Source organism: Setaria italica, chromosome II (assembly GCF_000263155.2).
Source record: "Setaria italica strain Yugu1 chromosome II, Setaria_italica_v2.0, whole genome shotgun sequence".
In the NCBI taxonomy this organism is placed as follows: Eukaryota; Viridiplantae; Streptophyta; class Magnoliopsida; order Poales; family Poaceae; genus Setaria; species Setaria italica.
In genome coordinates, this window is record NC_028451.1 from 37431187 (window position 1) to 37452003 (window position 20817).

Here is a 20817-nt window from a genome sequence, read left to right on the forward strand (position 1 = left end):
ACTGACGAGCAAACACCAAACAAACAGTGTCTCCTGCTGGGTGCTGGCTACTCCTACATCGGCCACCCTCCCCCATGGGAGCCAGCCGCCCAGCTCGAAAGGGCGGCAGCACCGAGCCGAGCCAATGCAGGGCAGCCCATCATTTCTTTCTCCCCTTCCATTTCACACGGGAAAAAAGGGCGGCAAGAATCCAAAGCACACATTCCCATCACACCACGCCAGTACACCAGGCATGGGAAGCAGTGCATGCCTGCCATGGAGTGGTGGCCCCGCCGGCCCCCTCTCCTCCTTTCCCTCGCTGCGGTCGCAGTCACAGCTGTCCAGTTCAGTCGCCTCAGCGTTCACAAGCGCGTTCTCTCTCCTCTCCTCCCTCCTTCCCTCTCCTACCTCACTCGGCTAGTGTGCTAGCAGCAGCTAGCAGGAGCAAGGCTCATAGCTCAGTAGCTCACCGCTTCTATCCGAGCTCGTTGGGAGCTCACCGAGGGAGTGGTCGCCGGCCGTTGCCGTTCCCGGGCACGCCAACGGCAATGCTGGCGCGGGTGCTGCTCGTGCACCTCCTCCTCCTCCTTCCGGCCGCCTCCGAGGCCGACCAACACCGCCACTACTACCGGAGCAGGAGGGCGCTGCACGAGCCGCTGTTCCCTCTGGAGAGCACGCCCGCGCTGCCGCCGCCGCCACCCGCGCCGTTCTTCCCCTTCTTGCCGGGCGCCGCGGCGCCCCCGGCTCCGGCGGTGACGCCGGAGGTCGGCTCCGCTTCTACCCCGGCCGACGCCGGCGCGGGCGACGCGTCGTCCTCCACCTCCTCCTCGTCGCCGCACCCGACGGCGCCGGCCAACATCTCGTCGCTGGCGGCGCTGCCCGTCTCCCACTCCGCGCCGCTCCGGTCCGTCCTCTCCTCCCACCGCCTCCTCACCGTCGTCGTCGCCGTCGCTGCCGTCGCCGCGGCTGTGCTCGCGGCCGCGCTCGTGTACATCCTCGCGCGCCGCCGTCGTCGCCCCTCTCCCAAGGAGGAGCCTGTGGTGTACACGAAGCCCTCCTCGCTTCCACCGGCCAACCCCGTGCTCTACGATGGCGCCGACCAGCACGCCCGGGGATCGACGGCCACCGTCTCCAGCACCAGCTCGCCGGAGCTCAGGCCGATGCCGCCTCTGCCGAGGCAGTTCCAGCAGACACGGATGAACTTGCCGTCGTGTTCAAGAGCTGTTCTTGACTCAGCAACAGGGGTCAAGCGAGCGCCAGAAGGTGCTCCACCGGCGGCGCCGCCGCCACCTCCCCCGCCGCCACCGCCAATGCCACCGGTGAAAGACAACGGCGGCGCCCAAGCGACAGCTGCTCCTCCGGCGCCGCCCCCGCCACTGCCGCGGGCCGGCAACGGCAGCGGCTGGCTGCCCCGGCGGCTCACCGAGCGCCCTGTGACCACGGTGATCAGGGCCTCGGCGGGCGCGGTTCACCCGGAAGAATCTCCGGGGCGCGCGCCGTCAGAGAAAGACGCTGACTCGGACGTGGCTGCTCTTCCGAAGCTGAAGCCGTTGCACTGGGACAAGGTGCGCGCGAGCTCTGGCCGGCCGACGGTGTGGGACCAGCTGAAGGCGAGCTCTTTCCGGTGAGGCGCTGTCGTCCTTGCATATTTGCCATTGCTTGCACTTGAGTTGCTTCCATGATAACTTTACCTCTGTAACTTGATACTTACTGTGTTAAACTCTTTGTATGAAAATAGAGTGAACGAAGAGATGATCGAAACATTGTTTGTCTCAAATTCAACAAGGAGATCGTCTAAGAGTGGAGTCAGGGGGCCAAATTCCAGTTTGTGCAGCCAGGAGAACAAGGTCCTCGACCCGAAGAAATCGCAGAACATCGCGATAATGCTAAGGGCGCTAAATGCAACAAAAGAAGAAGTGTGCAAGGCTCTCTTGGATGGTGAGTACACTGAGATGCGATAGTTCTAATACACCTCTCGTTCTGTAAATTAGAGTCCATAGGGCTATTTATGATCATTCAGCTTCATGAGCATTTGCTTGTCCTGCCATTGTTGGAAGCAGGGCAAGCAGAGAGCCTTGGAACTGAGCTCTTGGAGATGCTGCTGAAGATGGCGCCTACTAGAGAGGAGGAGATCAAACTGAAAGAATTCAGGGAGGATGCTCTGTGTAAGCTTGGCCCTGCCGAGAGCTTCCTCAAGGCAGTGCTCGCGATACCATTCGCTTTCAAGAGAGTGGAAGCAATGCTCTACATCACCAACTTCGATTCAGAGGTTGACTACCTCAAGACCTCCTTCAAGACTCTTGAGGTACTGATAGATATAGATAATTTCCTATTTTGTCCTGCCAAGTTCCATTTACAACTTTGAATGAAATAAGAGTACAAACATGAGACGTGCCATAAACCCATAACAATGGTTCTGAATCAAATTTTAGGGCTGCTGTTCATTTATGTAAGGCACTCTTTCAGACCATCTGCTATCCTGCACCATATAGTCATGGTACGGTAGTATGGTTTGTCCTGATGGGTAGATGAACAACTTGATGACAAAATTATCTGCTTAGGAATTTCTCACCAAAATCAAATTCTCATTCGCATATGACAAGAGATGCCTGATCAAAACTCAGCCTGTTACCCTGTTCATTTTAAAAATGAAAGCACTATGAACAAATTGCTAATATTCATTGTCATTCCAGGCAGCATGTGAAGAACTAAGGGGCAGCAGGCTGTTCCACAAGATCTTAGACGCGGTCCTGAAGACTGGCAACCGCATGAACACAGGCACGAACCGTGGGAACGCACACGCCTTCAAGCTCGATGCACTCCTCAAGCTAGTTGATGTGAAGGGCGCTGATGGCAAGACGACGCTCCTCCACTTTGTGGTCGAAGAAATCATCAAGTCTGAAGGAGCCAACATTCTAGCCACTGGCCAACCAACTGACCAGGCGAGTGCCCTTGCAGATGATCTGCAATGCAAGAAGGTAGGCCTGAAGATCGTGGCCAGCCTCGGCGGTGAGCTCAACAGCGTCAAGAAGGCGGCAGCAATGGACTCCGACGCACTGGCCAGCTGCGTCGCCAAGCTCTCCTCTGGCGTCAGGAAGATCAGCGAGGTCCTGCATCTAAACCAGCACCTCGGCTCCGAAGACGGCTGCAAGCGGTTCCGCGCCTCCATCGGCGAGTTCCTCCGCAAGGCGGAGGCCGAGATCGCCGGGGTGCAGGCACAGGAGGGCCGCGCCCTCGCCCTGGTCAGGGAGACGACCGAGTTCTTCCACGGCGACTCGGCCAAGGAGGAAGGCCACCCGCTGAGGCTCTTCATGGTGGTGCGCGACTTCCTCGCTGCCCTCGATCACGTCTGCAAGGACGTCGGGAAGATGAACGAGCGGGAGCGGGCGGTGTCCGGTGGCTCGTCGCGGCGGGTGGAGAACGCGCCAGTTCCTCCGAGGTTTAACACGGTGCAATCCACAAGCTCGGAGGAGAGCTCGAGGTCATCGCCCTAGCCGTTGGGATGCAGCATTGATAGCACCAGCAGTCTGAGCAAGAATCTGCATATTGTTGTCTAGAAGAACAGCAGAGCAGGCTCAGACGTAGGACCATACTAAATATTTTGTACTACCTGGAGAAGATAAAATGTAGAGTGAAGCCTATATGTCCTGCATGATTCAGCATGATGAACATCATCCCTGCCAATGGCCTACCAAAGGTGAAAGTGGCATTGTACATGATTCTCCATGCTGGTAATTACTGTTAGATGAGAGCTTTTTGACGAACTGATGATAAAGCTCAGTCCCATGATAAAAGTAGATAGTACTGTCTCGCTGCTAGCTCTTGGCACAGCTGGCTGAAAAGCATTGGACATGTTTAATCGGCTTTTGAGGGTCCCATATCTGACATGATTCATCCTTAACCCTTTAACATCTTATCACATTGTTTAGTTTTCTCTTCATACTTTTCTGAGCAACTAAGCTTTACTGCATGCGGAAATGAACACACTTTGCTGAATTGACCACAAAAGATGCATAAAACCAGTTGATCATCACAAAGTGCTCTACCGACAAGAACGTTTGACAAAGCGATGATGCAAAAGGCAGTTGGAAAAAGGAACGCATGGGAACGGCCATCAGTACCGTTTCGAGGGCAGATAATAAATAAAAAATAACATGAAGGTAGTGCTTTCTCAAAAGAACATTTTGAGTCTCGAGGAGTATGTTATTATACACTACGTATGGTCTCTTTAGAAAACAAAATTCACAAATGGTGCCACGGAGATGGAGCTACAGGCTACAGCTATGCCGTTCTATTACCGGCGTGTTACTTATCTGTTGATAGCTGCTGCTGAAATCGTGGCCAATTCCCCCGTTAGCAGGTACAAGTAAGATATCAACTTATCAAATAACAAATGTCTGAAACAAGTGGCTCTGAAGGACTAGTTACATAAACCCTCCGCTTCCATGCGCTCTAGTATGCGCCGCGCCTCTTCTTCGGTTGAGGGAACAACGTTACGAATCTTCAATCCGTTTTTCAACATGTTGCTACAAACTGTGAAGGTGAAGTGAAATGTGTTTGAGACCTGTTCGTTGGATAACATTGTCAGCAAAACAGCAAGCATTCGAGAGGTTAGAGGATTTGGGGTATAGCTGATGCAAGCCAAATAGTCTAGCACCACTCCATGTAAATTGAGTCAGATTCTAGGATTACCTCACTTTTCCGGAGCTCAGGCCTTGTTACATGAGCAACAACTTCAACGTTGACCAGGGGCTGCTCTGGATTGTCAAGCTGAGTATACAAGACACATGATTTGAATCGAAGAAAGTCTCCTACATCCACCTGTGTAAAAACAAGAAAATAGGAAAATATAGTCAATTTTTAAATGGAATTTATTACATATACGACAATGCAAAGCATCAGTTTTTTCTGGCAGAATTTGAGGTTAATAGCAGTCACATATGAGAAAGGGTAAAACACTTCTTTAACAACAGAACCGATGACCCAATTAACACCAGATAGATTTGAATAACTGAGAACTGCCAAAAATAATATAGACACTCACTGGTTTTAAGAAGTCAACATGATCAACTTCAAGAAAACAAGGTCTCTGTCCAACAAAGGCATACGCAGTTGAGAAGGCAAGCTCAAATGCTCTGTGCATCAAGAAACCTCCGAATATCCTTCCATGCAAATTTCGTTGCTGAGGCTGGCAGACAAGAGAGTTCTCCAGGCGGGTATCCTTCAGCAAGATGCTATCTCTATCAGCTAAAGCAGGCAGATCAGAGAAAACACGACCCTCTGCGAGTAACGCATTCAGCCTCTCAGCCTCAGCACGAAGCTTATGTATCCCATTTTCAAGCCCTCCCTTCTGTTCTTCTCGCTTCCTTTTTCTCATCTTATCACGTGCTTCTCTCTCACTAAATAATTGCTTCTCTCTTTCAGTTTCAGGTGAAAGGCGGTTCACTGGAGCAGATTTTCCAGTCTTAGAATCACGTGCAACAAATGTGAAGTTAGCAGTCAATGCAATTGGATCGGAGTCATTATCACCATCTGTTGCAAGGTATCCACGTTTGGAATAAGTCAGTTAAAGAAGAACAGAAAATCAATCAAACATCACTGTTCAACCCAATCAATAAAATATCTAGATCGACCATCTACTGAGTCATAATTTTCAATCAATAATACCTTGATCAACCTGAGTCACTTCAATCTGTATATCAATTGATGAGCGGCCAACATAAGTAACAGCTCCAGCTATCTTTAAATCAGTGTCCACACGAATAGGCTTTTTTAGCTCCATTTTATCGACAGAAGCTGTCACAACCAAAAGGGGTCTTGTTGTGCTATCTTCATCAGAACAGTGCTGTACATCAATCAAGTTTTGTCAAAGAGGCTACAAATTGTCAAAGAGGCTACAAAAAACATGAACAAAACAAAGTAAAAGGAATACAAAATTGTACATGTTCCACCCATAATTATCAGTATGTAGAATATTCAATCAACTATAAGTCTGAAACAGATGTCAACAGGGAACTTAACAACTTGAGTAATCGGCATCAGTGAGCTAGCTATGGAAATGGAGCGTGTCAACAGTGCATCATCAGCTGCTTCCACTACCACTCCTGGCAACATTGATTCACTATCACAACTTCCTAATACAATGAAATATTTTTCTGGTACTAACGTGCAAAGACTGCATTCACAGGAGTCACATTCATAGTTTTGGTAGCTACTAAAATAGTAACAAAACAGTTTGCAAGATTCACTAATATCATATCCATCAAACTAATAATTCCATGAGCACCAATACATTATAGATTCCAAAAGTTGTCGCTGCAGCTCACCAAGGATATAAGTTATAACACGGTGCTAATCCTGTTGTTCAGCCGATGAACTGTAACCAGCTCCATTTTCATAGTTAAGATTGATACTTTTACCATTTTTGCAGTGTCAATCCAACCAATCTCAGAAAGAAAATATAGCAATTGCAGGGAAATTGTGGGATTGCACCACATCCATATATATTTTCAAGATTTTGATCAAGTAATAGAGCCAGGCAATGGAACCATTCATCTAATTTGTGAAGTAAAGACACAGAAATTTTAACGACACGGTGGAAAATTGGAAAACAAACTAAACTTCAGGATAGTTGTCGCGGCTATAATAGAATCAAATAAGATCGAAATGGACATCGCATTACCTTGACGGCGATGGTGCCGGCGAGGGCGTCGAGGTCCTCGAGCAGCTTCCCGATGCGCACCTCGTTCCATGGATCCCGGTACTGCTCCCGGAGGATGTCGTCGGTGGCGAACTTGTACACGATGCTGGTCCGGCTCTGCGCGGGCGTCTTAACGAGCAGCTCCGTCGGCGCGCGCTGCTCCCCGGCGTCGGCCGCGTCCGTGGCGGCGCCGCCGTTCCCCGCGTCCATCATCCGCTCGAAGATGCTGGAGCGCGCCTCCCACAGCGCGTTGGTCACCGGGGAGTGGTACATCCCGGGCCACAGGCTGAGCGGCCTCCGCGCCGACTTCCCCGCGTCGATCGCCGCCGCTCCCCCCTCTCCCGATCCCCGTCCTCCGCCTCCGCCCCCTAGGTGGGAAACAACCTTGATCGGGGAGTCCATGGCCGGCGGTGGCTCCTGGCCCGGATCTCCCGAGGCGGTCGAGTAGGACGGCCTGGGCTGGGAACGGGGGATCCCTGCGGATGGTTCGAGGCCGAGGGGCGCGAAGGGTCTCGGGGGGATTCGCGAGGTGACGCCGCGGCGGAGGGTTCTGGAGAGCAGCGACGTCGCTGTCAGCCGCGTCGTCATGGGTACTTGGCCGCGGATGTGGGGATCCCTCCGGCTCCGGCCATGTGGGAGGGGTGGATTGGGGTAGAAGAGGGGCAGGTGGGCCACAGCTTCCTCGCTGCATCGCATTGACTGCGGTCAGAATCAGATCGTTGGCGGTTGGTGGGCTGGTAGCTGGCCTGGTGGTCGCGGTCGTGGGTGAAAGCGCCGTATAAAATGGGTCCAGAAGATCAAGAAGCCCAATACGTAGCCCATTTAGGTGCTTCTTCCTTTTTGGGAGAGTTCGGTCAGACAAAGAGGTTGAAAGGGTGTAATGCACGGCCCATCAGGGTTGCCAGCCCCCCAGGCGGTGGGTTGGGAGCCCTGGGAGTCTGGGGCTGGGAAGGAAGAAGCGCTCAAACTTCTCTCTCTCTCAAAAAAAAAAAAAAAGCGCTCAAACAGCCTCCCCTGAAGACACAGTGACATACTAGTACTACAGAGTCAGAAAGAAACAGTCTCCCCTGAAGGAAGAAGATTATTTTCGAAACGGAAGCAAGACTTGTGTTGTGATCGGGCACGGTACCTTCGTTCTGTAGCTTATTGGTACAAGCTCATGACTTTCACACCATTTCGTCAGGGAAAAGAAACTTCTGATCCAGAAAATGGCAGGCAGCGTTCCTTCTTCGAAGAGCTGCAGCTGCATGCCGTCTTCACAGAACGTGCCAGAAATATGCAACGCCAAACTCCCTGAGTCTGGATCCGGAGCTTCTGTTAAAACGAAACACCGGTTTTGTATTTCTAGAGAAAAGACAAACAGAAATAAAATCAATAGATGCAGCAAGCTAGTCATGGAGTCAACCGGCCTGTTCGGCAGCAGCAGCGCTGCAGCTGTGCAGCCAGCACTACTGATAGTGGTGCCACACTGCCACTTCCGTGTTATCGACTTCAACCAAAGCAACGCGAGGCCCGATTATTATTTTATCTTCTATCACCATCAGACTGAGCATTTGTCTCGTCGGCCGGAAAGCAACCGCGAGGAAAACCAAATCGCAGGGAATCGTTTCGACGCCGACCGCCGCCGCCTCGCTTCGCTTGGGGTGCGTTTGGTTTGGAGACAAGACCTTGTTTAGTTTCTAATTTGTGAGTGTTAAAGTTGGGATTTTATCATAAATGCGCAACTGTAGCATTTCGTTTGTATTTGTGAATTATTATCCAAACATTGACTAATTAGACTCAAAAGATTCGTCTCGCAAAGTACAACAAAACTGTGCAATTAGTTTTTGATTTCGTCTACATTTAGTACTCCATGTATGTACCGCAAGTTTGATGTGATAGGAAATCTTCTTTTTGCATAGTGCCAAAGTTGGGAATTTGGGGGTAACTAAACATGACCTAAGATGGGATGGGACGGTGCCGTCTCTATTTTTTGGGATGGGATCATCCCGTCTGATGTTTGGTTGAGAGGGATGAATTCATCCCAGTTTTTTGTTTGGTACGATGGATTGAAAACAAGGGACGGATGACTTGAGTAACACCGTTAGCTGCATGTGTTTAGTGGAACCCACATGTCATATATGGGCCCACATGTCATCTTCTTTTCTTTTTTATTTCTCCTCACCCGTATCTTCTCCAACCAGACCCATCTCCCCATCCGACGCCGGCAAGCCAGTTCCCGCCCCCGCCAGCACTCCCTGCCGCCCCAAGCCGTGCTGCCCCCGCTCGCCACCGCCGGCGCTCCCTACCGCCCCCGCCGGAGCTCCCTGCTGCCCCCGCTCGCCTCAGGCCGCGCCGCCGAAGGTCCCAGCTCGCCCCAAGACGCGCCGCCGGAGGTCCCCGCTGGCCGTGGGCACCGGCCGCGGCACCGGGGGCGCTCGCCCCACCAGCTGGACCCGCTTGCCCCGCCGGCCGCTCGCCCCGCTCGCCCCAGGCCACGCCACCGCCCGCCGGATCTCAGGGGCCGCGGCGGAGCTCGCCCGTGCCGGCCGTGGCGGATCTCGCGCCCGCCGGCCGGGGCGGAGCTCGCCCGCGCCGACCCCTCCGCCAGCGGCTCGTCCGCCGGCCGGGGCGGAGCTCGCCCGCGCCGGCCCCTCCGCCAGCGGCTCGCCCGCCGCCCAACCTCGCCCCCTCCACCGGTGCGGACGGACGGCGCGTGACGACGCGTGACGGGGGCGAAGTGGGATGCCCCCGTCCGCTCGTTTTGGTGGGATGGGGGCATCCCGCATCTGGAGGGTATATTCCCTCATAGGGATGTCCCCATCCCATCTGTCTCCAAACCAAACACGGGACGAAGTGGGATCGTCCCATCCCGTCCCACTTCGTCCCTCAAACCAAACGCACCCTTGGAGTCCAGCACTACAGCGGCCGCGACCGCATAGTGCAGGGTGGTGCCACCGCCAACCAATCGACGGCCGTACGTGTACGTGAATCGGCGGCGGCGTGCGCCGAGCGACATGTCTTGTTTCGTCGTGGGCAAGTGGACGGACGTCGCAAAACGTAGCATATATATGCACGTCGGTTTAAACTTATATACTGTACAAAAATATAAATATGATCTGTCTGGACGCTTGTGGAATCCAATATTCGTAGCCTATTTAGCAACCAGCATGGCTTGCGGGTTTCCGATACTGTTGAGTGTTGGCGTCCTTTTTTTTTCAAAAACGTGCCTAAACATATGTTTCATCGAAACAAATACTTCCTCTGTTTCAAATTATAGATCGTTTTAACTCTCTCTGTTTCAAATTATAGATCATTTTAACTTTTCTAGGTTCATAATATTTACTATATATTTAGGCATAAATATTTATTTAGATACATAGCTAAAACTGTGCACATAGAATACCTAACACGACCTATAAATTAGGATAGAGGAAGTAGGACACAATAATATTCCAACACAGTATAGGTATTCGAGACTATGTACACGCAAACACACACAAATTTTAAGAATAACCAACCATACACAACAACAATGAATTTAAACCTGAAGACCACCTAGCATCAAGCGAGAGGTCCAATCTTGGCGAGTAAGGATCAACCACGCAAGTTTAGAGATTTCGTGCATGAGAAAAGAAAGCGAACACCTTAGCTCCGTAAAAAGAATAAAGTATGCATTCCCAGCCACCATCACCGAATGGCCACGACCAAGCGGCAGACACCCTGCAAACAAAGAGTATCAAATCGCCGAAACCAGTCAAAGTACCTAAACCGATGGTAAAATCAGGATGACGAAGGTATCCTCAAGATAACGCCTTGAGGAAAGACATGAGCTTAAGCGGCAACGTCGGTCGTCGCATGTCGGACAACCAGACTAGCGAGGTTTTCACCCAAGGATTTAAGGTCAAGATCATCACAATGCCTCCAGCAAGGTGAACGGCGTCCGAGGACATCACCATTGTTAGCGCCGACCGAAGTAAGGCAAGACTTTCACCTGCGACCCAAAGATCCACCCTCCATCTTGATTATCGCTGGTGGTGCAACATGAAGATCGAAATCGACGAGCTTGGCGACCAATGGAGCAAGCGCAGGGCAAGCAGCAAGTGCAGTGGCTACGGTAGCAACGCTACACATCTTGGTGTGGCAGCCACCATTATCGACCGCCGGCCGGACCACCGGAACCCGCCTCTGCCAAACGACTGACAGGGAGGGCGGGGCGGCCACAAGACCAAGGGGATGGAGGCGGCAGTGGCAGCTGTAGCGCCGCTCGCCGTCCCTACCTGGAACAACGACCGTGACAAGAACGATCATGACATGAGGTGACGACGATGGGGCGAGTGCCCACTGGCGGTGGGGGAGAGGCGTCGCCCTCGACCAGGAACATGTGATCCGGCCCATGAGAGGTCGGACTTATCATGTGGTGGCTAAAGATGATCCTCGCTGGTGACGGATATAGCTACCATGAGAAACCGATGACCTTAAATCTGAGGGAAGAGAAGGAAAGGGAGGAGGGAGAGGGGCGGCCGCTGCCGCCGCTAGGGTTTGGGACGAGTTCCTGGTGGTACGGCGGTTTGGGAGCCCCCAATCGCCCTCGTGCGAGAGCTACAGATCTCTTTAACGTGAGAATTATTAAAAAAAAACTGTTAACGTGAGCACCACAACATGAAGCCATGAACACTGCGAAGCCGAAACTGTATGTCTGGACCATGCCAAACAGGGCGACAATTAATCAAATATTCGATAATTATACGGTAAACTGTTGAGGTGGCGAGTTGTGCCGTGTGGACTGCTATGCCAAGCGCCCGCTAGTATATAGCTAGACCCTGGGGCATTTCATTATTCGGACACACCATACACAGGAAGCCACTTCGCAAACGCAACTAGCTTGCTAGCAAGACACGGCCATGTGTTCCTATGCCAGCGGCGAGAACGAGCCGAAGGCCCCCAGCGGCGGCGGCGGGAGCCACGTGCTCCTCCTGCCGTACCCGAGCCAGGGCCACGTCCACCCGATGCTCCAGTTCGCCAAGCGCCTGGCGCTCCACGGCCTGCGCCCCACGCTGGCCGTCACCCGCTTCATCCTCGCCACCTGCGCGCCCGACGCCGCCGCGCTGGGCGCGGTCCGCCTCGCCGCCGTCTCGGACGGCTTCGACCGCGGCGGGTTCGGCGAGTGCGGCGACGTGACCGCCTACCTGTCCCGGCTCGAGGACGCAGGGTCGGGGACGCTGGCGGAGCTCCTCCGGGACGAGGCCGCGCGGGGACGCCCCGTCCGGGCGGTGGTCTACGACGCGTTCCTGCCGTGGGCCCGCGGCGTGGCCCGGCGCCACGGCGCCGCCGCCGCGGCCTTCTTCACGCAACCGTGCGCCGTCAACGTGACCTACGGCCACGTGTGGTGCCGCCGGGTGGGCGTGCCGGTGCCGGTGGAGGGGGATGGGATTGTCCGCCTGCCAGGGCTGCCGGCGCTCGAGCCGGAGGGCCTGCCGTGGTTCCTCAGGGTCGGGCCCGGCCCGTACCCGGCCTACTTCGAGCTGGTGATGCGCCAGTTCCAGGGCCTGGAGGAAGCCGACGACGTGCTCGTCAACTCGTTCTACGAGCTGGAGCCCGAGGTGAGAGAGCTGCATGCATGCTTGTTCGTCCCTATTGCTGCCATACATCATATACACTGCCGTCGTAGATGCTTCCAAATTCCAAACACACCCATTGTTTTCGGATGCATCTTTCAGTGATGTAGTGTGGTACGTACTCGACATTTTCGATAAAATCCGTCAGGATCATCTTAAATTTCCTTCCCGTCCACTTGCACACCACACTTGCATCTTATCGTCGGAGTCGTATGATCAAATATCAATCAAGTTTCAATCCGTTGGTTTCATGCAGCCATATTATCCTAACGAATCCCAAGTTCTTGGACACCATTCGTACTAGATGACTAGATGTGTCAAGTTGGCCTTCCTGACATCTCGAGCTGTTGGATTATTTGCAACATGGAAAAATATCTTGGACGACGAGGCTGGGCCAGCCATGTCGACGCTACGTCGCGTTTTGCACTGACGACGCTGGCTGCACATGGCCACTTGCAGGAGGCGGAGTACATGGCGTCGGCGTGGCGCGCCAAGACGATCGGGCCAACGGTGCCGGCGTCCTACCTCGGCGACGACCGCCTACCGTCCGACACCAAGTACGGCCTCCACCTCTTCGAGCTGACCGCCGCGCCGTGCGTCGCCTGGCTGGACGCGCACCCGCCGCGCTCCGTGGTGTACGCCTCCTTCGGCAGCCTGTCCGACCTCGACCCGCTGGAGATGCGGGAGGTCGCGAGCGGCCTCCTCGACGCCGGCCGGCCGTTCCTCTGGGCCGTCCGCTCGTCGGAGTCCCACAAGCTCCCCGCCGGCTTCGGGGACGCCTGCGGCCGGCACGGCGGGATGGTGGTGTCGTGGTGCCCGCAGCTGGAGGTACTGGCGCACCGCGCCGTGGGGTGCTTCCTGACCCACTGCGGGTGGAACTCGACGGTCGAGGCACTGGTGGCCGGCGTGCCGATGGTGGCCGTGCCGCAGTGGACGGACCAGCCCATGAACGCCTGGTACGTGGAGTCCGCGTGGCGCGCCGGCGTGCGGGTGCAGCCGGCCGCGGCCGACGGGCTCGTGCGGAGGGGCGAAGTGGCCAGGGGCGTCGAGGAGGTGATGGGCGGCGAGAGGAGCGGCGAGTACAGGCGCAACGCCGCCGCGTGGATGGAGAAGGCCAGGGCGGCGAGCAGGGAGGGCGGCAGCTCGGACAGGAACATCGCAGAGTTCGTGGCCAAGTACTCCTCCAATTCCAAGTGATCAGAGAAATTATTTGCGAGAACAATGATCTGTGTATTTGATATGGTAGTGTATAGCTTTTTCCATATGGAGTCACGAGGTAGGAAACTTCTCTTTTGTGCCGTGACGATGACCGCGGCGCACGACAAAAGCGTAGGAGGCTGACACTAGCTAGTAGCCACCGGACTACTTCCTGATCCAGATAGAATTCATTACTGACTACGACGGCCGATAGAACGGGCGCCTGACAGCGCTAGCTCATTTCACACTACATCCCGAAATTTGCATCATATATAGTTTGCAAGATATATATAGTTTGTAGCAAATTTGCATCACATGGGCCAAGCCCATGTAATAATTCTTAAGAAGTCTTAAAAGGCCCATTAGCGCTGGTGAGATCATATTATCTATAGTCATGCATGTATGCTAATCAGCTAATGGATGCAGATTTGAAGGGATCTATGCATAAGTGTGGACCTCCATCGTGGAAAGGATGCTAACATTATGCAGGGAGACCTCTTGATTTGGGAATTTCTAAGGTAATTATTCTATTAGAATTAGGTTTTTCGCCACCATCATAGTTTACCAGCCGAACGCTAGCTAGCGTTAGCTAGCGTGCACAATGAACGGGAGGGTAGTTCTTTAAACCTTAGCCTTTGCAATTATCTTCAGCGAGAGAGGACGAATATGATATTTTGGAAGTGCTCTATTCGACTGCTCAAACCCTTCATCATGACTTATCTTCTCTCCAATCAGGTGTTGCGGTGTTAGGCTGTCTACGCCGCCAAATCCCGTGACTTGTCATCAACGATGCCGCATCTACATTAATTAGGCTCTGGGAGGAAGGGACCCTCTCAAATGAAAGGGCTAAAGTTTAGTACCTTGGGTGTTTGGAAACAGGGCTAAAGTTTAGCACCTCTTCTGTAAAATATCCCTTTTGCCCCTGCTATGCTGCCCCTCCCACCGTTTTCCTCTCAGATCCCAACCGGAGTTCAGCAGGGGCTTCATGCTGGCGAGGGCGGCCGCGGGGCGCAAGCGGACAGCAGCAGCGGCGCCGGCGAGCGCACCGAGGAGGCAGCGAAACGCGGCGGCAGGGCAGGGGATGCGCAGCGGGCCCTGGCGCGCGTAGCCGTACTTCTGCGGGGCGCGGCGGAGCAGCTTGGCGATGGGCGGGCGGCACAGCAGCTCGGCGGGGACGACAAAGCGCTCTGTCTCCTCCCTCCCCGTGCCGACATCCACCAGCACGTGCCCCACCGGCTCCTTCCCCCCGCCTGTCCCATGCCACGCCGGCGCCCTGCCCGATCCGGAGTTGGGCGGGCACCAATCGGAGTCGAGGATGGCCGGCGCAGCGTAGATCTGGCTGCAGCGGCGGTGGCGGGGCGGACTGCTCTGGCGAACCTCGATCTGAAGCTTGCGGAGGGGGGCGCCGGTGGAAAGATCCTTGGCTCGGATCCGGTAGCGCGAGGCCGGCAGAGACTGGCAGAGAGCGGCGGAAGGCGTGGAGCAGCAAGAGATCCTTTTGGTCTCCGCCTCTACCTCCAGCTCCTCGTCCTCCCGCGCCTCCGCCGAGGGCAGCGGGGTCGCGGCGGAGGCGGCGGAGCCGGCGAGACGGGTGGCGGGGCCGAGCGGAGATGGCGTGCGGGGAGAGAGAGAGAGAGAGAGAGAGAGAGAGAGTGGAGAGAGAGAGTGCGGGGAGGAGAGAGAGGGGGGCAGGTGGTGGAATTTAGGACAAGGGGACCACTTTTAGCTCCTTTAGTCTATTTTAGCACCCGTTGGAGGAGCTAATGGATTATGGGGGCTAAAGTTTAGCCCCTCCATTTTAGCCCTAGTGTTTGGATGAGAAGTGCTAAAATCTGGCTAAAAGGAGGGGGTAAAGTTTAGCCTCCCCTCCCAAACACCCCCTTAGTGATGCCGTATTTATATGCAAACCCTCGGTACGTCATGCTGCCTAGTACGTTCAAAAATTTCATGCTAGTCTTTCTTTCAGTCATGCACTCATGCTTTTATATTTGGATGTTAATACCACAATTGCCAAATTATCCAACATATATACAATTACGTCTCAAAACATAAAACCGAGTAACATTGTACTAGCAAACGGAATCATATTGTGCAATACTTTTTTTCTCCTGTGCAGTTGATAATATCACTAAGCAAGGATTAGTATATATCATAAAAATTGTTACTGCAAAATAAAATATAGATGGAGGACTCTGCTTTTGATAAACCCAATAGGGATTCCTTCCACAGTATAGTGATGAGTAAATTTTGTGTAGAGGGAATAGAGGCTGAGAACACGTTGCTTGAAATTTTTTAACAAAACCTACAAGAACATGGCCGAGAAGTACTTTTGCTAGGACAGGAAAGAAACACTAAAGGGCGCAATTTAAAAAAAATATTGGATGCACCGAAGGGCTTTTACAGGTTCTAGCTATACATAATACATCAATGGAGCAGCTGGACTTGGATGGAAACAATAGATGCATTCGACGCTTGGTGGAATATTCCGTTTCTGTAGCCAAGTTACCTTTAACTATATTGCCTTCTATTTTTTACCCCAGGGGCATGCGAGGAAGCTCGGCATGGTCCACCTGGTAATCTCACAAACTTGGGAGGATGCTGTATCAAAGTTCAGTGGATGGTTCTTCTTCTTGTGTTGCTGGCGAAGAAGTGCGAGGAAATGAAAAAAAAATGTGCCTGATGAGGAAGACCTGAGAAATTTAGGCACTGAGGAAAACAGCATCAACACGAAGTGCGTCAATCAAACGGTCTCAGCTTTTACAGCTTCAGCCTCTTTCCACATTCCACAATCATTAGAATCCAAAAGTGAAAACAAATTGGCCCTAACTCCACGTCTCCATATTTCAGAGCATACTTTTATGATACAACATACAGAATATATAAATGCATTTCTGAACTCTCAAGGTTGTTACAAAGTCACATTTCATTTTGAAGGAAACATACATGTGACACGTCGCATTATAGGGCGGCTTTAATATTGATTATTTGTGGTGCCCAAACTTGGAGAGGAAATCTGAGATGTTGATGTCTGAGCTGCCACCTTTACTCATGGCTTTCTTTGCCTTCTTGCTCCACTCCAAAGCTCTTATTTTGAACTCCTCGCGCAGTTCTCCTTCCATCACCTGCCGAACACACACCTCGATCTCTTCTCTTCTCATCACCCCTTGGGAATCTGGAGGTACCCGTACACCAACACGCCAAACATCTTGGACGTACTTGGCATTCGTTGGCTGGTCCGACCAATGCGGCATCGCCACTATAGGCACACCAGAGCTGATTGCCTCTAATGTCGAGTTCCATCCACAATGTGTCACAAAACACCCAATGGACGGGTGTGCTAGGACCTCCAGCTGCGAGCACCATGGCACAATGAGACCCCTCCCTTTTGCCTTATCAGCGAAGGTTGCAGGTAGCTTCGAAGTCTCCTTAGCCCGGACGACCCATAAGAAGGGCTTGTCAATGTTGTAGAGACCTTCGGCTACCTCAGTCATCTGTTTGGAGCTTAGGGAGGCTATGCTGCCGAAGGAGACATAAACAACAGACAGCGAGGGGTGGGCGTCAAGCCACGCCTTGGTTTCAAACGTCTTTGGGGTGTGGAGGTGGATGCCACAGGATGCATCATTTGGAAGGCGATTGTCAAGGTACACCGATGGCATGGTTGGGCCGACCGTCTTGGCACCCCATGCAGAAGTCAAGTAGTCTGCTTCCTATGAATGTGACAACGATGCAGTGTCAAAATTAAATACTACTCATATATATATATATATAAACGAGAGATATTTTAGTTTTGCCCTAAGTCAACCTATTTAAATTTCGACTAAGTTTATATAAAAATGCACCAACACTTGTTACATCAAATTAGTTTAATTGGATCGATCACAAAGTGTCTTCTAATAATTCATTACATGATATTATTGATTTTAATTTTTTTATAAATCTGGTTCAAGTTAAAAAGTTTGTCTTAAGACAAAACAAAACTAAAACGTAACACGAATTGAGTAGCATGCAATCAGTGCCATGTCATGTTCATGCGTGGATGTACATGAGCTGAGCTCACCTGTGGCTCCAAGTCATAGAACGAGTTGACAAGCACGTGGTCCACGGTGTCCAACCCCACGAACTGGTTCATCAGCAACTCCAGGAGTCCCGGGGGAAGGTTCTTGTCGACCATGAACGTGGGCAGGTCGGTCAGTTCGAGCTGGGACGGCAGCCCGTCCAGCTCCGGCGGCAATTCCTCCCGCACCGGCGGCGGCGGGATCCTGCCAGCCCGCAGGTGCGTGTACAGCACGTCCACGGCGCACGTCTGCGTGAGGAACGCGGCGCACGCCGCGCCGTGCCGCCTCGCCACGCCCTGCGCCCACGGCAGGAACGCGTCGTACACCACCCCGTGCACCGGCCGGCCCAGCTCCGACTCCGACCGGAGGAGCTGGTCCACGGACCCGGGCCCGGCGGCGTTGAGCCGCTCGAAGTAGGGGCCGCGGTGCCCTCCTACACCGTCGGGGCCGACGTCGTCGCAGCCGTCGGAGAAGACAGCGATGTGGACGGAGCCGGTGGCCGCCGGCCTGGCCGAGCTGGCGACGAAGCGGGTCACCGCGAGGGTGCACCGGACGCTGCTGTGGCCGGCGAGAACCTTGGCGAATTGGAAGAGCGGGTTGATGTGGCCCTGGGACGGGTATGGCAGGACGAGGATGTGGATGCGGTGATCGGAGTAGTTCACCATGGCTATATGTGAGCTTGATGACAATACTGCCTAGGCCGATGTTTAGTGTACAGAAAGAGATCCATGTCCAGGCTATATATATAGGCGTTGCCGCAATGTTTCAATTAAAATTTGCTTCATCAGCAAAACATTTTGTGTACAGAAATTAAGCTGAATGTTTCAATTAAACGAGCCAAACTTTTTTTTATAAATATATATCCGCAAAATTAAGCTGCAAGTAGCCGCAACCCGGAACTTAATTACTTCTTGTACATGCAACTCTTTGTGTATGCACACGTAAACCATCAGTAAAATTATGCTGAATTAAATCCCATATAAGTGCCAGCTCGGCTGTTCTGGAAACTACGATGGTTAATCACCATCACATGTGTTTTAGCGTGTGGCTGGAAGGTAGCCATCGTCTTCTTTAAGCGCCGTCATTGCCTGTCTGATCACGCAGATTAGGTCGTTTTCACCCCAGAATATAAGATCAGGGTCACCAGTGACCATAATGCCTATATTAAGGTGAACGTTTGAGGGCATCGTCACTGTTTGTGCCAGCCAAAGATGGGCAAGGCTTTCACCTATACTCCATCCCGAGAACCAAAAAGCCCAAAAGCCCATCATCATCCATCCCGAGAACCACGGACATTGTCAACTCTCCGAGATATATGATCTCCTAAAATCTTCGATTCCATCATTATGGGTGAAAATGACACAACATATACTTTGATGCCCGGCCTGCTTTTTGCACGAGCTGATACTTTAAGTTTGAACCCAACCACTCGCCGTAAATTATAAGATGGTGTCACAATAGCATGCTGTTGCTGACGTGTCACTGCTGACATATATGGCTTACGCAACCGATGAAGGATATATACTCCTCCCATATGTGGTGAGCGCGCCATTGCTTTTAATAAACCGACGATCGGTCGAGAGCCAGCATCTTCTTCAGTTGGAGAGGCATATTTTGTTACAGGCTTACAGCTCGACTTGACAACGATTTTGTTAGATATATGCGCTTGGTCCATATAAATAATTAGGTTTATTAGCGTAAGAGAGGAGAGAAACTTGGCACCTTTAGAACTCATACATTCTGATCTCTGTGAGATGAATGGTGTGTTGACAAATGGTGGAAAGAGATACTTCATGATATTGATTGATGATGCGGCTAGATTTTGCTATGTTTATTTGTTGAAAACTAAGGATGAAGCGTTAGACTACTTTAAAATCTATAATGCAGAAGTTGAGAATCAGCTTGAGAGAAAGATCAAGCGTTTAAGGTCAAATCGTGGTGGTGATTATTTCCCTAAAATATTCGATGAATTTTGTGAAGAACATGGTATTATTCATGAGAGGATGCCTCCCTATTGGCCCGAATCAAACGGGATTGCTGAGAGAAAAAACCACACGTTAACTGATCTGGTTAACGCCATGTTAGGCACTACTGGTTTATCTAAGGCATGGTGGGGGGAGTGTCGGTGTTTTAGACCGGCAACCCGCCTAGGGGGTACCCTAGGTGGTCTTTTGTGCGGTAAGGATCGTCGAGAATCAAGGAATCAATGGTGATGCAAGGGACACGATTTATACAGGTTCAGGCCGCTAGATCGCGTAATACCCTACGTCCTGTGTGTTGGTTTGTATTTGATGAACTGGAGTTGTTGTTGAGAGGGGTCCCTGCCCGCCCTTATATACACGGGAGGGCAGGGTTACAAGTCTGAGTCCTAATCGGGTACTATTACAGAGTTCTACTCGGTAAGGCCTAAGTAGTTTTCCATAAACATACTTGACTAGTCCGAGCAGGGTACGCCCATCCTTGTTCTGATCTTGTCCGAGTACGTCCCTTAGTGGGCCGTCCAAGGTCTACTCGTGGGCCTGGGGTGTATGCCCGATAGGGAGGCTTTATTGACTTCATGTCATGTCCTGAATAGAGTTTTGAACAAGAATAAAGAGCAAACTCCATACGAGATGTGGGTTGGGAGAAAACCATCACTTTCTTATTTGCGCACTTGGGGATGCTTGACGAAAGTCAATCTACCAATCCCTGAGAAGCGCAAGTTGGGACTTTAGATGGTGGATTGTGTCTTTCTAGGATATGCTTAGAGGAGTATTGCTTATAGATTTTTAGTAGTTAAATCAGAGATACCTGATATGCATGTTGATACTATTATGCAATCTCGTGATGCAACATTTTTTGGGAATATCTTTCCTATGAAAGATATGCATAGAACTTCTAGATTTTCCTCTGAGATAATTCCTAAACCAATTGCATCTATTAAGTCTTCTGAACAATCTGATGAGCATGAGGAGGTCATTTAGAAGGATGACAGTGAAGCTCCTAGAAGGAGTAAGAGACAGAGGATTGGAAAATCCTTTGGCGATAATTTCACTGTGTACCTTGTGGATGATACGCCCACATCCATTGCTGAGGCATTTGCATCTCCAAAGGCAGATTATTAGAAAGAAGCTATCCATAATGAGATGGACTCGATTCTTTCTAATGGAATCTGGGAGCTCACTGAACGACCCTATGGCTGCAAACCAGTGGGTTGTAAATGGGTGTTCAAGAAGAAGCTTAGGCCTGATGGTACTATTGAGAAGTACAAGGCATGTCTTGTGGCTAAAGGCTACACACAAAAGAAAGG

General features: G+C 52.0%; 4 protein-coding genes across 4 annotated transcripts; 2 read left to right on the forward strand and 2 right to left on the reverse strand.

The window, feature by feature from the left end:
* The first annotated feature begins 204 nt into the window (after positions 1–204).
* LOC101765891 (formin-like protein 15) lies at positions 205–3888 on the forward strand. The gene is made up of 4 exons (XM_004957308.4): positions 205–1603; positions 1718–1917; positions 2040–2284; positions 2673–3888. The coding sequence occupies exons 1-4, from the start codon at positions 528–530 to the stop codon at positions 3471–3473; spliced, it is 2322 nt and encodes a 773-aa protein (XP_004957365.1). The 5' UTR covers positions 205–527; the 3' UTR covers positions 3474–3888.
* A 230-nt stretch (positions 3889–4118) lies between these two features.
* LOC101766306 (acyl-coenzyme A thioesterase 9, mitochondrial) lies at positions 4119–7322 on the reverse strand. Its single transcript, XM_004957309.3, has 5 exons — positions 6662–7322; positions 5647–5824; positions 5024–5511; positions 4672–4800; positions 4119–4543 (listed from the first exon to the last, which is right to left on the reverse strand). The coding sequence occupies exons 1-5, from the start codon at positions 7265–7267 to the stop codon at positions 4400–4402; spliced, it is 1545 nt and encodes a 514-aa protein (XP_004957366.1). The 5' UTR covers positions 7268–7322; the 3' UTR covers positions 4119–4399.
* Positions 7323–11383: 4061 nt separating this feature from the next.
* Positions 11384–13540, forward strand: LOC101766716 (UDP-glycosyltransferase 74F2). The gene is made up of 2 exons (XM_004957310.3): positions 11384–12261; positions 12736–13540. The coding sequence occupies exons 1-2, from the start codon at positions 11563–11565 to the stop codon at positions 13471–13473; spliced, it is 1437 nt and encodes a 478-aa protein (XP_004957367.1). The 5' UTR covers positions 11384–11562; the 3' UTR covers positions 13474–13540.
* A 2669-nt stretch (positions 13541–16209) lies between these two features.
* Positions 16210–18253, reverse strand: LOC101767126 (UDP-glycosyltransferase 74F2). The gene is made up of 2 exons (XM_004957311.4): positions 17531–18253; positions 16210–17180 (listed from the first exon to the last, which is right to left on the reverse strand). The coding sequence occupies exons 1-2, from the start codon at positions 18191–18193 to the stop codon at positions 16455–16457; spliced, it is 1389 nt and encodes a 462-aa protein (XP_004957368.1). The 5' UTR covers positions 18194–18253; the 3' UTR covers positions 16210–16454.
* Positions 18254–20817: the final 2564 nt, after the last annotated feature.

What these genes read in the sequence shown, in the direction of transcription:
- LOC101766716 (XM_004957310.3), top strand. Translation starts at nt 11,563, where the DNA reads ATGTGTTCCTATGCCAGCGGCGAGAACGAGCCGAAGGCCCCCAGCGGC. An exon ending in TCTACGAGCTGGAGCCCGAG is followed by an intron (nt 12,262 to 12,735) that starts GTGAGAGAGCTG and finishes GGCCACTTGCAG; the next exon opens with GAGGCGGAGTACATGGCGTC.
- LOC101765891 (XM_004957308.4), top strand. Translation starts at nt 528, where the DNA reads ATGCTGGCGCGGGTGCTGCTCGTGCACCTCCTCCTCCTCCTTCCGGCC. An exon ending in CTGAAGGCGAGCTCTTTCCG is followed by an intron (nt 1,604 to 1,717) that starts GTGAGGCGCTGT and finishes GTATGAAAATAG; the next exon opens with AGTGAACGAAGAGATGATCG. An exon ending in CCTCCTTCAAGACTCTTGAG is followed by an intron (nt 2,285 to 2,672) that starts GTACTGATAGAT and finishes TTGTCATTCCAG; the next exon opens with GCAGCATGTGAAGAACTAAG.
- LOC101767126 (XM_004957311.4), bottom strand. Translation starts at nt 18,193, where the DNA reads ATGGTGAACTACTCCGATCACCGCATCCACATCCTCGTCCTGCCATAC. An exon ending in TCTATGACTTGGAGCCACAG is followed by an intron (nt 17,181 to 17,530) that starts GTGAGCTCAGCT and finishes TCACATTCATAG; the next exon opens with GAAGCAGACTACTTGACTTC.
- LOC101766306 (XM_004957309.3), bottom strand. Translation starts at nt 7,267, where the DNA reads ATGACGACGCGGCTGACAGCGACGTCGCTGCTCTCCAGAACCCTCCGC. An exon ending in CCGGCACCATCGCCGTCAAG is followed by an intron (nt 5,825 to 6,661) that starts GTAATGCGATGT and finishes ATTGATGTACAG; the next exon opens with CACTGTTCTGATGAAGATAG. An exon ending in AGTGACTCAGGTTGATCAAG is followed by an intron (nt 5,512 to 5,646) that starts GTATTATTGATT and finishes ACCTTGCAACAG; the next exon opens with ATGGTGATAATGACTCCGAT.